The sequence below is a fragment of the Danio aesculapii genome, chromosome 16 (assembly GCF_903798145.1).
Source record: "Danio aesculapii chromosome 16, fDanAes4.1, whole genome shotgun sequence".
Lineage (NCBI taxonomy): Eukaryota > Metazoa > Chordata > Actinopteri > Cypriniformes > Danionidae > Danio > Danio aesculapii.
In genome coordinates, this window is record NC_079450.1 from 41,890,689 (window position 1) to 41,906,885 (window position 16,197).

The window sequence follows — 16,197 nt, forward strand, 5'->3', positions numbered from 1 at the left end:
TATATCTGTTCATGCTCTCAATGGTTTCTCTCTTCCATCCATTACTCATTACACTGGTCCTATAAGATTGATCACCTCTGATAACCACTCTGAAATTATTCTTTTTTTTTTTAACAGAAGCTCTTGTCACTCCAGTGGTCCTTGGGCATCCTTGGCTGGTAATACACATATTAACTGGAGGCAGGAATCAATAATCTCTTGGAGTGTTTGTTGTCTGCCTGTCCTTCTGTGTCTCGTTCTGTTTTTCAGGAAGAACACAAGGATCTCTTAAACGTGCCCAGTAAGTACCTCGACCTGAAGAGAGTGTTCAGTAAGTCTCGAGCTGCTTCTCTGCCTCCACATTGTCCCTATGACTGTGCTATAGAGTTATTGCAAGGTACGTCTCTGTCTAAAGGCAAACTTTAAGAGAGGAGAGGAAGGCCATAGAGAAATATATTTCTGACTCTCTAGCAGCTAAGATCATCCGTCCTTCTTCATAGACAGCAGGGGCGGGATTTTTTTTTTTTTGTGAAAAAGAAAGATGGCTCCCTAAGTCCTTGTATAAACTACCGAGGGCTGAACACTGTCACGGTGAAAAATACTTATCCTTTGCCGCTGATGTCTTCTGCAGGGGGTGTCCTTTTCCACAAAATTAGATCTCCGCAACGCTTACCATTTGGTCTGTATTCGAGAAGGTGATGAATAGAAGATTTCCTTTAATACCCCCCGGGGTCACTTTGAATATTGTGTTCTTCCTTTCGGTCTGTCCAACGCCCCTGCAGTCTTCCAAGCACTTGTGAATGATATGTTGAGAGGTATGATAGATCAGTTCATTTATGTTTACCTGGATGACATACTGATATTTTCCCATTCTCTTAAGGAACATATTCAACACGTCAGGCGAGTGCTTCAGAGGCTGCTAGAGAATGGGCTTTATGTCAAGGCGGGGAAATGTTATTTCATGCAGAGTCTGTTCCTTTTCTGGGACATATCGTGTCGGTCGAGGGGATGCGCATGGATCCAGAGAAAGTTCAGGCTGTGGTAGATTGGCCAACCCCAGATTCCCGCAAGGCCCTGCAGAGGTTTCTTGGTTTCACCAATTTTTACCGGCGTTTCATTCACAACTTCAGCCAGCTCACTGCACCTCTGACTGCTTTAACCTCTATCAAGATTCCGTTCAGGTGGTCCAATGCAGCACAAGTTACGTTTGACCGACTGAAAAGCTGCTTTGTTTCAGCTCCCATTCTCATTGCTCCTGATCCATCATGGCAGTTTGTGGTGGAGGTTGATGCATCAGAGGTGGTGGTCGGTGCTGTCCCAGCGTTCTTCCTCGGACGGCAAGATGCATCCCTGCGGGTATTTTTCACATCGTCTAAACCAGTGGTTCTCAAACTGGGGGTCGCGACCCCTGTGGGGGTCGCAGAATAATTTTAAGGGGTCGCGAGAGTGATTTAAAAATTGTGTAATTTTCAGTGATTATAATAAATATTTTTCAGTATTACAAGTGAAAGCTAATATTTTCAGATTTTTAAAAAAATATTACTGATAAATTCATAAAGTATTTAGGACACATTCAGGCAGTGCATCTTTGTACTTGAAACGCAGCGCTCAGGAACAGTTTAAAACTTGCCATGTCAACTTGCCGCAGTAAACAAAGCCAAGTGGTGCTCAAAGCCCGCAACACTTGCCCCGCCTTTGCGCTCTTCTTATTGGCCCACTGCTCCAAGAACTGAACACAAATGGATTGGCTAAAATCAGCTGTCAATCACTCAGTCAACGCCCCTTGTCTTCAGATGACAGGAGCTACAACCGCGAAAATGTAAAGCGCTGAAGATGAGAATGAAAACAACACTGACAGATTTTGTCTTAGAAACACCTAAAGCTACAAATAACGGCACATCTGATTACTGATCACGTGGTGAATGTTAATCCACCATCTACATTTTTCGAAGAGTGGATAAAAGACTTCCATTGGCTTCAAGTCCGCTATGAAAATAACTAAAGCATTCATTGTAAAGTCTGTGGGACGGAATTTTCAGGTAACTGTTTGCCACATCAACACATTTTAAGCACAATAGGTTCTGTTTAATCCTTTATTTAATCGCCAGATAATGTCAGCCGTGCAGCTATATGTAAACGTCAACACCACGTACACCATCGCAAAATGGCTTGCGAAATGATTAGTGTTAATTTCAAATGCAATAAATCTGTTTATAAAACTTGTGGTAACAGTGCAATAATTGTTGGGTGCCACTAAATTTTGGCTGGTGCGTCTAAATTTTTAAAGTTAGGAGCACCAGTACTACCAAGCAAAAATGTTAATTTCGAGCCCTGTAATGTATAGGAAATATAGTTAAAATATTGTGAACAGCTTAAAAAAGGTTATTTTTATTGTTTGTATATGCTTTGGTAGTGGGGGTCGTGAGTTCTTGACGATATTACATTGGGGGTCGCTGGTTTAAAAGTTTGAGAACCACTGGTCTAAACAATGCAGATAGAAATTATGATTTTGGTAATAGAGAGCTGCTGGCTGTCAAGCTTGTGTTGGAAGAGTGGCATCATTGGCTAGAGGGTTCGGGGGTTCCCTTTATCGTTTGGACCGATCATAAAAATCTGGAGTACATCCAATCTGCCAAAAGATTGAACTCTAGGCAGGCAAGGTGGGCTTTATTTTCTTACTGACCAGGTTCTAAGAATGTGAAGCCTGACGCACTGTTTCAAATTTTTTATCACTCCGAGCATTCATCATCTCCTGAATCCATCGTGCCGCGCAGACTTTTTATCTCTGCTGTCACCTGGGAGATCGAGTCGAGGGTCGGCATGGCCTTAGAAGGGGTAACGTCTCCGCCTGGATGCCCACCGAGTTGTTTATTTGTGCCAGAGGAATTACGGTCGGATGTCATTCGTTGGGGTCACTCTTCCATGTTGGCCTGTCATCCAGGAGTTAGTCGCACCTTTTCTCTAATTAAATAACAATTCTGGTGGCCAGTTATGGCTCGTGACATAAGGAATTTTGTGTTGGCTTGCTCAGTTTGCGCTGTTTCTAAGACTTCCAAACATCCTCCCGCTGGACTCCTTCAGCCGCTGTCAGTGCCATCAAGACCCTGGGCCCATATTGCACTAGATTTCGTCACGGGTCTCCCCCCCTCCAACGGGAATATGATGGTTTTCACCGTAGTGGACCGGTTTTCGAAAGCCACTCACTTCATCCTTCTGCCCAAATTACCATCAGCCAGAGAGACAGCGGCTGCTGTCATTGATCATGTCATTCGTATCCATGGCCACCCGACAGATGTGGTTTCTGACAGGGGGCCTCAGTTTATCTCTAAATTTTGGAGAGAGTTTTGTCATTTACTGGGGGCGACTGTTAGTCTTTCTTTTGGTTTCCACCCTCAGAGTAACGGTCAAACAGAGAGAGCCAACCAAAATCTTAAACGTATGTTACGATGTTTAGTGTCTCAGAATCCATCCTCCTGGAGCCAGCAGCTCTCATGGGTGGAGTAAGCACATAACTCATTACCAGTGTCTGCCATGGGCCTCTCTCCATTTGAGTTTAGTCTAGGGTACCAGCCACCAGCCTTTGCCAGTCTGGAATCTGAAGTCGGGGTTCCCTCCGCCCACGCCTTTGTCCAGAGGTGTCAACACACTTGGAACAAGGCCAGACAGACCCTCCTTCAAGTGGGTTCGCGCACCCACACATTTTGGGGGCCCCCAGAGACATTATAAAGAGCCCACGACCCGACAACCCCCCACTCACAACCAACCAACAAAATAAACAGGGAGGCTAATAATTCAGAGGGGCTAATAATTCTGAATTCCACTGTATATACAGTGGAAGTCAGAATTTTTAGCTCCTCCCTTTTTTTTTAAATATATTTCCCAAATTATGTTTAACCAAGCAAGGAAATTTTCACAGTATGTCTGACATAATTTTTTTTTTCTGGAAAAGTATTATTTGTTTTATTTCGGCTAGAATAAAAGCAGTGTTTTTATTTTAAAAAATTTACATTTTAAGGTCAAAATTATTGGCCCCTTTAAGCTATTTTTTTTTTCGGTTGTCTACAGAACAAATCATCGTTATACAATAACTTGCCTAATTACCATAACCTGCCTAGTTAACCTAATTAACCTAGTTAAGCCCTTAAATGTCACTTAAAGCTGTATAGAAGTGTCTTGAAAAATATCTAGTAAAAGTATTTAGTATTTACTGTCATCATGGCAAAGATCAAATTAATCAGTTATTAGAGATGAGTTATTAAAACTATTATGTTTAGAAATGTGTTGAAAATCACATTAAACAAAAATTGGGGAAACAGAAATATATATATATATATATTCTGTCATTTTCCTTCGGCTTAGTCTCTTATTTATCAGGAGTCACCACATCGGAATAAACCGCCAACTATTCCTCCATACAGTTAAAGTCAGTTATTAGCCCCCCTTTGAATTTTTGTTTCTTTTCAAAATATTTCCCAAATAATGTTTAACAAAGCAAGAACATTTTCACAGAATGTCTGATGATAATTTTTCTTCTGGAGGAAGTAAAAAAAAATTGATTGGAACAACAAACCCTCATGTGGTGGATGGTGGGTCTTTCCAGCCAGCTTTTGAAAACGATTAAGTCCATTTGGGGCACCAGTGCCACAGTTGATTGAGTGAGAATTAGCGTGGCTGGTGGTGTCGACGCTCACCGGTGTACTTGATAAGACCCAGGCCCCAGCCCGCCAAGCAATGCCCGACGGGAGACCCCTTTTCTGGGACGTCCCGCACCTGGAGGTGCGTGTCCGGCGCTGATTGTCTCTGACCTGCCATCAGGAATTCGGAGAAGGCGAAGAAATGTGGACTTAAGTTTTGGTGGCTTTGTGTTTGAAGGAACCAGGGGGTCAATGGCCAGGCTGGCTGCCCAGAAACAGTGCCCCAACCCCGGGCGAGCTGGTGGGCGCCCGTGGGCATGGAGGACCTCACCCAAGGGGTTGAGACATTGAAGGCTTGCCCAGAAACAGTGCCCCGACCACGGGCGAGCTGGTGGGCGCCCGTGGGCATGGAGGACCTCACCCAAGGGGTTGAGACATTGAAGGCTTGCCCAGAAACAGTGCCCCGACCCCGAGCGAGCTGGTGGGCGCCCTGGGCATGGAGGACCTCACCCAAGGGGTTGAGACATTGAAGGCTTGCCCAGAAACAGTGCCCCGACCCCGGGCGAGCTGGTGGGCGCCCGTGGGCATGGAGGACCTCACCCAAGTAGTTGAGACATTGAAGGCTTGCCCAGAAACAGTGCCCCGACCCCGGGCGAGCTGGTGGGCGCCCGTGGGCATGGAGGACCTCACCCAAGGGGTTGAGACATTGAAGGCTTGCCCAGAAACAGTGCCCCGACCCCGGGCGAGCTGGTGGGCGCCTGTGGGCATGGAGGACCTCACCCAAGGAGTTGGGACATTGAAGGCTTGCCCAGGAACAGTGCCCCGACTCCGGGGAGCTGGTGGGAGCCCGTGGGCATGGAGGACCTCACCAAAGCGGTTGAGACATTGAAGGCTTGCCCAGAAACAGTGCCCTGATCCCAGCGAGCGCTGTCGGCCTTGGCGGGGCGGGGGGTCCTAGTAGTCTCTGGCGAGGTGAAACAAGCCGGTTTTAGTGATGTTCTGGCTTACGGTCTGCCCCCTCTTTTTGATGATTGCGGTTCATGATGCGGTGAGCCCCGGAAAAGGTGTGTGTTCGATGGGGTTCTACGAAACTGCTTTGAAAGTGGGAAAAAGCTGTGTATAAAGCCCCCGTGGCTGGCGCAGTCCAAGCTGCCCAAAATTGGGCTCATTCCCATCCCTTTGTGTGGGAAAAGGGAATAATCAAAAAGCAGCACAAAAAAAAGTCCCCGCTGCTGACATAGTAAGTGTAGGAAAATCCGTTTTTTCCTCGGGTCCTTTCACTCTAGTATTTTGTATCACCAGTGAGTTTCTGCATCAAGACTGTCCAAGCTTGGAAAAGATGAGAAGAAAATCAGCTGAATGGTTGAGTATGATTTTATTCTGACACAAGGGAGGGAAGTGCAATCTTATATACACATTGAGGGTCCGCCTGCAGCTGAGCCCTAACACAAAAGAATATTATCATAGAATACAAAGACAGCTTACAGCAACCAGAATACGTGAGAATGTGTGCGTGTAGGTATGCGCGCATCTGTGAGCGAGTCAGGTAGTGGCAATTTTGCGCACCCCAGATGGAACCGAATGTTCCGGCCACACCGAGATAAGATGAACAGAATATGCATATACACACATTTCTGCAGTGCAAAAACACAGAAGAGAGAACAGAAAAACAGGCTGTAAAAACAGTAGAATACACACACATTTAATAATCAAATCCTTCAGTAAGACTGCCTGAAACGGTGCGTTGTTCCCGGGACAAAAAGCCACCAAAAGTCGTAACAACTGCTTCCAAATATACATTGGACCAAAGAGATCTTGTAGGTATTGGTCTTCCCCTTTAAGAGGGGGAGGGGTGACCAGCCTCAATGACGCGGAAGTGCACGCCTCGTCCGCCATCTTTTAAGCCGCTACACACAGCGTGTGGGTCTCTCTCCCTCCAGCCTTGGTCTTGGACGGTCATGGCTGAATGTGCACTCTGCTTCAACGTCTACAGCTGCCTCTCGCCGCACCTGTCCGCGGTGCACAAGGTGTCAAACGCGGACGAGAAGAAACTTTTGCTGGCGCTGGCCGCGTGGACACGTGGAAGACGGCATGCCCGGCTGCCGGAGGACGCCGGCCCGCCTAGACAGACACCTGAAGCAGCACGCCGAGCTCTCCGTCTCGGCCAGGAAGGAGGCCATGGGCCGAGCGAAGCTTCGGAAAGTGGCTCGAGAGTTGCGGTGGTTGCAGTCCACTCAACCGACGGTACACATGGTGTCGCGGCTGGTGTCATTCTCCGAAGAGGAACAGGAACCAGACGGCCCGGAAGCCGAGCGTCCGTGCGCCGACCCCCGCTGCAGGCTCGCAACGAAGCGCATACAGGCCCAGCTCTCAGAGCTCCGCAAGCAGGTGGACAAGGTGAGGTCCACCCAGCTCGAATTCACCCGCCACTATCGAGAGTTGAGGAGGGGGGAAGAGGGGAGGAAGAGCAGGCGAGCATGCTCGTGTCCTGCTCCGCCGGCACCATCCCCCGACCGTGCCCCCGGGCGAGGGGCGGCCCCCGGGTGAGGGCCGGCCCGAGGTCTCTGGGCGGCCTCCGGGCCTGTGGAAGCCTACGATCCAACAAAGTACCCGGACCACGTCCGCGCCTTGAGTTGAGTATGGTTATGGCACTTTTCTGTTTGGCTGGTGGTGGGGGTATGTCATCAAGGCTGACTTTTCACTTTCGCCCCCGTTCTGCAGACTTGCTTTTGGAAGAGTTCAAAGGTTTCCAATTGGGGAGCGAGCCCACCGCCCGTCTGCGGAACAACGTCGCCTCCAAACTGGCGAGGGTCAAGGCCTTCCTAGGCTTCATGGCGAATGGCCACGCGGACCCAGAAACCTTGTCCTTCCTCAACCAACCGGCGCGCATCCGAGCCTGGTCTGCCCTGCTAGGCCAAACGGGCATGGCCGAGCCCACGAGGCAGTACTACCTGAAGAACGTCACGCAGTTCCTAGATTATCTCTCCAAAACCCTGCCGGCCTCCTGCCGCCTCTCCAGCACCACCCTGGTGCTGGTTCGCAGGGAGCTTCGAGCTCTCATTCGCGGCATACGCCGCCGCGTTGTAGTGCACGAGGTAAGAACCAAGCAGGCGAAAGAAGGCAGACTCATCTCCAAATCCACCCTGCTACGCTGTCACCGGACGGCTGGGAGAAAAATACCTGCCCTTCTAGGTGAGTGTTCGGTCCCGCCGGTCTGCGTTTCCACCACCACTTGTGGAAACGCTGACCTTCTCTCCGTTCTTCCCTCTTCTGCTCCGGGGCACCAGCGGCTCTCGGTCAAACGAGCCACGTCAGCCCTCATCGCCCCCATCGCCCCGGAGCAGAGAACGTTTGACCAAGAGCTGCTGGCCGTTGGTGTTGTAACAAGGTTTGTTGGAAAAGTCTAACCCCTAACTGCCTTCCGTCAGATGGCCTCGAGTCCAGCCCAGACACCAGGCAGCAGTGGCGCTTCTATGGTTTTCTGACCGGCTACCTGACCTCCATCACAGGCCATCGGTGTGGGGTCTTCTAGAACCTGACCATCCAGGAGGTCGAAGAGGCCTCCAGAAGCCCGGACGAGTCTGCCTATGTCATTAACGTGAGTGGAACTTTGTGGGTGGGGGCCACCAGTGGTAGGCGCTCACTCATCTTCTCTCTGTTTTTTCAGATCACCACGCATAAGACAAACCGAGCCTTCGACGCGGCCTAGTTGTTTCTCAACAAGGAAGAATACAGCTGGTTCCGGAGGTTCTTGCAGCTGAGGGCTAGCCTCCCCGGGGGGAGCCAGGCCTCCTATTTTTTTTTTACTTCCAGACCCAGTCCCTGTCGAACCCTGAACAAATATTTTCAATCTGCGTGGACCAGCATGGGGCTTCCAGGCAAGCCCATCTTCACTGACGTCCGAACTGCCATCGCGACCCATGTGAGTATCTATGCCAGTGCCAACCCCCCACCCAACCCCCCCCACCCACTGACCCCCATGACTGCCAGCGGCTTTGACCCTAAAAAGTCTCTGTCTGTCTGTCTCGGACGCAGGCAAAGAATTCACATTCTTCCAAGGATCACAGGAAGGTGGCGCAATTCATGTGCCACGACACCTCAACCTCAGATAAGTTCTACGCGCTTCACCTCGGCCCTCTCCAAGCATGTGAGCGCCGCAGACTCTTCGAGAGGGCCTTGGTGGAGGAGGAGGAGGAGGAGGAGGCAGCGGGCAGAGAACGTCACTCAAGGAAGGGGCGCAAGAGGACAGAGAGTCCCAGGTCACCCCTGGTAAATCAGTTCCTTTTTGGCATGGACCTCAACAGAGGGACGTGTGGTGTTAGCTAACTGGCCTTTTCTCTTTTTCAGGAGGGAACTAGCAGGAGGACGCTGCCAGGGCTGCCTTCAAAGGGGAAACGCCCCCTCGAAGCAACAGAAGACTCTGAATCTTCCTGAATAAATATTTAACAATAAACGTCATATGGTGTTCAGTGTCTTTATTATTCCTCTATCTGTGCGGTAAAAAATAGCTTCAATCGGGACAAATGATCCCTATCTCCTGTGTTAAAAGTGTCACTTGGGACGGCTGCGTCCAGGTTCAGCCTTGGCTAAGTCCCAATTGGGACAAATGATCCCTGTCTCCTGTGTTAAAAGTGTCGCGTGGGACGCCCACGTCCAGGTTCAGCCTTGGTTGAAAGCCCATCGGGACAAATGATCCCTTTTTCAACACAAAGAGGTACCAGGCTGGACGAGACTGTCCAGGTCTGCACCGGCGTTGAATGGCCATATGGCCCATGGTCCAACTCTGGGTTTTTGCAGGTGTCTCCCGGGACGGCTCGGTCCTTTGGGCTGCATAAAGAGGTCGGAAGAGGGATGCCCAAAAGCGGGGGTTAACTTCTGTGAGAAAGTTTTTTTGTTTTATTTTGGCTAGAATAAAAGTAAACTGGTTATTAGAAATTAGTTATTAAAACTTATGTTTAGAAATGTGTTGAAAAAAAATCTTCTCTTTGTTAAACAGAAATTGGGGAAAAACATAAACATAGGGCTAATAATTCAGGGGGGCTAATAATTCTGACTTCAACTGTATGTTTTAGACAGCAGATGCCCTTCCAGGCGCAACCCAGTACTGTCAAACACCCACTCTCACATTCACACACATTCATACACTACGGGCCAATTTAGTTAATCCATGTTACCTATACCAGATGTCTTTGGACTGTGGGGGAAACCGGGGCACCCGGATGAAGCCCACAGGAACACAAGGAGAAAAAGTTGCAATCATTGGAGATCACATATTCTTTGAGAGGTAAGGGTCAATTATTCAAAAAGATTTTGAATCGATCTTTTGAATCATATAAAAACAGTACCACATGATTTGATGGAATAGTTTTTACACATTGGTTTATACTTTATCTTTTTATTTATTTATTATTAGTTTATTTATTTATTTTTATGTATTATGTGTGTATGTTTTACATTAGTTTGTTGCTAAGTTTTGATGTTCTTTATTGTTAACCTTTGAAAAAGCTAAATAAAATATCTAATAAATAAAACACTCATGGGCCAACATTTTGCCATTGAGGAAACTCTCAAGTGACCTTTGCTTTCAGCCTGCTCTCAGCCCAAATGGATGGCCAACATTAGGCCTTCATGGTATAAATGTGAGCTGTTTACTAGTGTAAACTAATCACTCAGAGCCCATAGTGAGCCTGCAGTTGTGGGCTATACCTGGGCTATCTCACACTAAACTTGTTTAGATTTGGTAAGGGATGGAAGCAGCCCATTATGCCCACAGGATGTCAGCATGGGGCCAGCACAAGCATCTTTGCTGGGTAATCAGTTCAATTTTCAGTACCAGCAAGGGATACGCTCGCTTCCACCCTTAATGCCCATGACTGTGGAGCCCTTGAGCTAAACCGCTGCCCACTTACTGTGTGCATTCACTATACACTACTGTTAATGTGTGTGGATGCAGAGGACAAATTCCAAGTACATACTGTTTGTTACCAAACTCGACCATCAAGTCACTTAATTTAGGATTTATTTCATCTTAATTTACAGAATTGATGATCACATTTTTTACGCTCAAATTAATGTTAATGTTAATTACTGTTTGTTTGTTTTTTGTCTTAAACTAGAACATGCTTAAGTATGACTGATTTAAACCTTTGTCCAGAATATTTCAGTTTTGTTTAGATAATGTTTTGCTTATTTGCAGTCAGATAGCACACTCAGGAGCTTGTTTAGATGTATCAATAATGTTAGGAAACTTGGCTTTTTATAACAGTGTACTTAAGGCAAAGTGTCTATTAAACTTAAACATTCTGCATTACAAAAAGAAACAAATGCATTATTGATTACTTACTACTTATGTTATCTTACATTAATGGTGTTATATCAAAAAACCGACAACAAAAAAAAGCACATTTTAAAGCACATTTTACAAACTTCACACATTCTTTGTGTTTTCTGATTAATCCTTGCACAACTGTATCATCTGTGCATCCCACTGTCTTTTACAGATTTTCTGCTAAGTTACATATGTTGAAAACTATACTACTTTATATGGACACTCATTCTTGTCCACCCCTCCCCCTTTGCACTCAAACTTTCTCTTGTCTTTACCTGAGAAAACAGACACACCCAGCATCTTCAGACCTACCAATCACGGCACAGAAGAGAGAAGCCCAGACTGTTCACTTCCTGTTTCTGTGACAGAGAATGGCTGACTTACTCAAACAAATTCTAACGCAATCACTGTGGGTCTTCTAAGTTTATGAGAAGTTAAGCAAAGCTACGCACAAGCTTGAACAGACATTTACTTTTGGACTCCTCTGTAAGACAGCGCTGGAGGGGAAAGCATAAGGAAAACAGAAACAGAAGGAAGGGAGGAAGATAAGTGTCAATCTGTTCAAACTTGTTTGGGAATTTGAGACAGGACGGAGGAGGGGAAAAGAGAGAGAGAAACCGAGAGAAAGACTGAAAGGAACACTGAGAATTTTTTTTCTCAAATTTTAACAGTGTTGACAACAATTTTTGCATTAAATAAGACAGAAAGGCTGGATAATTTAATCAGTGTTTTCAGTAGCGCATTTATCTCACTCAACTTTGGTTCTCTCAAAGGGCAAACACTGATATGTGGAATGTCTATGGATTGTGCAACTCTTAGCTTTACTTTGTCTAAAAAGTAAAGAAAAAGAGGTAAAGAGACAGAGAAGTGTCCCCCAAGACCCTTCTCAGGTGAGTTCTTTGCGTTATTTCCAAAAAATTTATTTATCTTTTTGGTAAATTTTGCAAAACAAACTGTTTTTGTAAACAAACATGTCTATATCACCAGTAAATATTGTAATAATAATATTTATTGTTATAAGTCCTATTCTAAAAGTTACCTTCTTAATGTATTTCTTATTGCGTTATGTGTTCACTACATTGACATGAGTCAGCTATGTACATGTTGGTTCAACCCAATTAAATAATGCTTCAGCTCTTCCTAGGCATGCAAAGCATGAAACGCAATATTATAGTGCAGGGGTTGGTTCAACTGTATATAAACAGCAACATTTGTTATACATCTTAACATCACATTAGACTTGAAGAGACTTGTTTGAGAACAGTATAGTTCCATTGTGTTGCTATAAATTATATGGTAGACTATAGTGCAAGAATCAAGGGCATAGGTTCAATTTCCTTGGGATATAAAATAGGATAAAATGTATATTAACATTTAAGATAAGCACTGGCCAAAGTAAGCTGTGTTAACTTTTTATTCAACGCATTGAATAAATAGTTGAAACAAGACAATTGCAACAAGCCAACATGTTACAATAAACTTGAAAGTCAAAAGGTAAAACCCCAAAGAATATATTTTACTATGACTGTCTTAAAATTTTTTTTGATGAATTGATTTATTGACGTCCAGAACATTTGATCCCTTTTTAGGTTCTCCGTGTTGCCATGGAAATCAGTCAAAATAACTGGGTCCCTCAAGACACTGTGCAAATGCAGACCTCCTAAGGTGCAAAAGGCTGTGTCAAATTCAGTGCAAATTAAAACAACAAATTATGGACAGAGAAAGAGCAATGATGCAAGATTCATGTGATGGGACTAGGGAGAGGGACAGACTCCCTGCAATTAGAAGAAGAGAAATTGACTGGAGAGAAAGAGAGAGACGGAGAGATGGAGATCAATATGCAAATGGAAAGTCATCATTGTTTGAGCACACTGTACATGGGGAACGAGACAAAGAAAGTAAAAAAGGGGACACTTTTCCGAGGATGACAAAAGCAAACAGAGAAAGAGACAGAAGAATTCCACTTTCAGAGAATGAGAGGGAACGTCGCATGGAAAGATCTAAGGACACAACATATGAGGATGAAAGAGAGAGGGAAAGAAGAATCAGAGATATGGACACACAGAATGAAAGAGAAAGAGCATTAAACAGGGTGGAGTGGAGGATAAATGACACAAGAAGGCGCATGAAGGAGCATTCAGATAGACTGAGAGAACAGGAGCTTGACTTAGGAATGAGAGAGAGAAGGAGAGAAGGTCAAACAGGGGCCAATGACCTTACAGGAATGAGGGAAAAAGAGACTGACAGAGAGAGAGAGAGATATAGACAAAGAGACAGAGAGGCCAGGTATTATCCACGACCCACAGAAAGAGAAACAGGGAGTTTTTCAGACAAGGAATGGAGGACTGAGAGACAGAAAGAGGCAGAAAGATCTAGGAAAAGAGATACAAAAAGTGAAGGGGACAGTGATGAAGATAGAGGTAAGGAAATGAATAGTGAAGCGATTACTAAACCTGGACACAAACTCTACAAGAGTGAAGGAGATAGTGAAGCAGACCGAAGGGTAGACAGAGTTAGAGACAGATGTAGAGACCAAGAAACACAGAGACATAAAGCAATGCTAAGACCTAGAGAAAAAGACTACAGGGAGAAAGGCTACTGTGATAAAAAAGAGATGAGAAAAGATAAAAGGCCTGACAGAGATGCATACTCAAACACACCTGAGAGAGGAAGGTACAGAAATGAAAAAAAGGTTGAAGAGAGGGAGAGGTGGAGAAGAGGGAACAGAGAGCCAGATAGAAGCAAGATGGAGAAAAGTGGACAAACTACTGGAGAGATGATTTCAGGAGTTGAAATTGAGAAAGAACAAAAGAGGTCAGTAGGGGAGAACCTTGAGGACAGAAATAGAAAAAACACTTTTGAGAGTGAAAAGGAGAAGTTGAAAGGAATAACAGATGGAGAGCAGGAAGTACTGATAGCACCAAGGGAAGAAGAGGGTGGACAATTTGTTGTTGAGGAAACAGTTACAATAAAAATTAAGGGCAGAATAATGAAAATGTGGCTGGAACCCAGAAGTGAGAAAAACACAACTCTTTTAGAAGAGGAGTACAGAGACAGAGAGAGAGCAAGGGAGAGGTACAACCAAAGATACAAGGAAAGTATGAAGTATGAAGAAGATCCTGCAAGAAATAATGAAAGCAAGAGAAAGAGTACTGAGGACAAGTATAGGACTGGGGAATTCACGAGAGATGTAGAAAGGAATGAAAAAACAGATAAACAAGAGGACATGGTTCATGACAAAGAAGCTGTGGAACCAGAATGGCAGACAGAAAGAGAAATTGGGGTTAAAAACATGGAAGTGGATGAAAGAGGGGAAGAGAGCAGGATTGAACAACACGTCTACTCAGGAATTGAGGAAGGAAGTGAGGGAGAATCGGAAGCAGAGAAAGACAGAATAATATCAACAGATGATGGATTTGTGACAGTCTCTAGTGGAGGAGATGATGCAGAGGAGGAGGACTTTGAAGATTGTAAGGATTTCTGGAATGGTGAAGTTCCCACTGATATCTATGGATGCTCAGAAGCTACACAGGGTGGAGAGAGAGAACCCCTGAGGGTTTTTTGTGTGATTGGTCAAACCCCTATTGAGTCACAAACCAAACAGAATGCATATATAGATACTGCTTCTGAGGAAGCCACCGATCAGCATTCAGATCAAAACATGGACATCCAAGGTGTTATGATCATTGAGGATGCAAATGAAGCATTTGAAAAGATTAAACACAACAAATCTGACATAGAAAGAGCAATGGATGACCTCACTCTTTCTCCTAATGAAGAAAACGTTGAGAAAACAGGAGATAATAACCAGGGAACAGATGACATAACATCACAGGAAGGTCATATGATTCCTTCCAAAGAGGGAGCAGAAGAAGAGTTTGCGGAGCCTTCTGAAACTTTAGACCCCTGCAATGATAACGGACATGAGACTACAGTGGCTCATAGTGAAGATGCATTACACAGAAGAGAAATGGAAGCTACTGGAAACACAGAGGAGCATTTTGATTCAGATGACACATGGAGCACATGTGAAGAACGAAAGCGATGTTCTACTGCTCCTCACCTTACATGGGCGAAGAATGTTGTGAAAGAGATCCTGGGTCCGAATTCAGAAGACACAGAACATATGAAAGGTAGTGTGACACACATAGATATACAAATAAACACACAAACAGAAACTGACAGAGAAATTAACATATCGAGCGAACAGGAAGAACTAATACAGATAGAAGAGAAGCAACAAGAAGAGATTGAAAAAGAGTCAGATGAGAAAGCTATCTTGTTGGATCCAAGGTGCATTGAGCAGACAGTTTCCTCAAAAAGAGAGGCAGATAAGACAGTAGAAGGACACGTTTCTAAGAGGAAAGATAGCATAGAGAATGTCATTTTAGGTTCTAGTAGCTTTCGAGAATTGGGGAATGAGGCCCGCAAAAGGAGGAAGGGTATCCGAAAAACAACAGAGGGAACCAAAGAAGAGGAAGAGGATGAGGATGAGGAAGAGGGAGGAGTTGGAAGGGACCGCAGGACCAGAATATTCAACAATTCAGGTGAGAGGAGGACTAAAATAGAAAACACTTAATGATCTTGTTCATTTCCACTCTTTTGGCAAGAGAGCTAAAGTCTTGAGAAGACCATTTATTCTTTCCTATCAAATCAAATATAACAGTGCTGTAATGCCAAGCAGAGAAGCTAAATGTGCTTATGCAAAAAATTAGCACAGACCTTTATGAGTCATCATCCCAAAAACGACTGCCAATATGGTTGTTAAAATATCAGTATTCTTTATTATACAACAGTATTTATAATTCACAACTAATGTCTTTTTGAACATGTAAAAACCTGCTCAAAAGTAACTTTCTTTGCCTCCCCAAGATCTTGCAGACTAGTATGAGAGTCTTACATGCTATATGGTAAACTGGGAAAATGACAAGGTGCAGTAATAAATCCAGAGCATGCAGGGCCATATTAGAGGTTTTTGAAAGTCTGCCTGAAACTGATGAGTGGCAAAGAGTATATTTTATTAAGGTGAAATGGTGGTGATGGCAGAGACATTACAAAATGAAGAAAATTATTTCTTTCCTTTTTCTTTATAGTTTCATTGACATGTCTAATCATTGATTTGTTTCAGTAATATACAAAGTAAAAAAAAAAAAAAACACGTTCTTAAGACCCATTTGCAGAACTCTTAATTTGAAAGCTGTGCTATGTAAGATTGACACCCAGTGGTTGACCTAGGTATTGTGCTCCATATTCGAA

At 44.8% G+C, this 16,197-nt stretch overlaps 1 protein-coding gene across 2 annotated transcripts in view; it reads left to right on the forward strand.

Moving 5' to 3' along the window:
* Positions 1–11,296: 11,296 nt before the first annotated feature.
* Positions 11,297–16,197, forward strand: part of arhgef5 (Rho guanine nucleotide exchange factor (GEF) 5) — a 33,142-nt gene continuing 28,241 nt past the window's right edge. The window contains exons 1-2 of one of the 2 annotated variants that reach the window (XM_056475089.1): positions 11,297–11,831; positions 12,531–15,488. In XM_056475089.1, coding sequence (XP_056331064.1) covers positions 12,653–15,488 — 2,836 coding nt within the window. In that variant the 5' untranslated portion in view covers positions 11,297–11,831; positions 12,531–12,652. The remainder of the gene's footprint in view (positions 11,832–12,530; positions 15,489–16,197) is intronic. The other variant, XM_056475091.1, reaches the window with a different exon arrangement.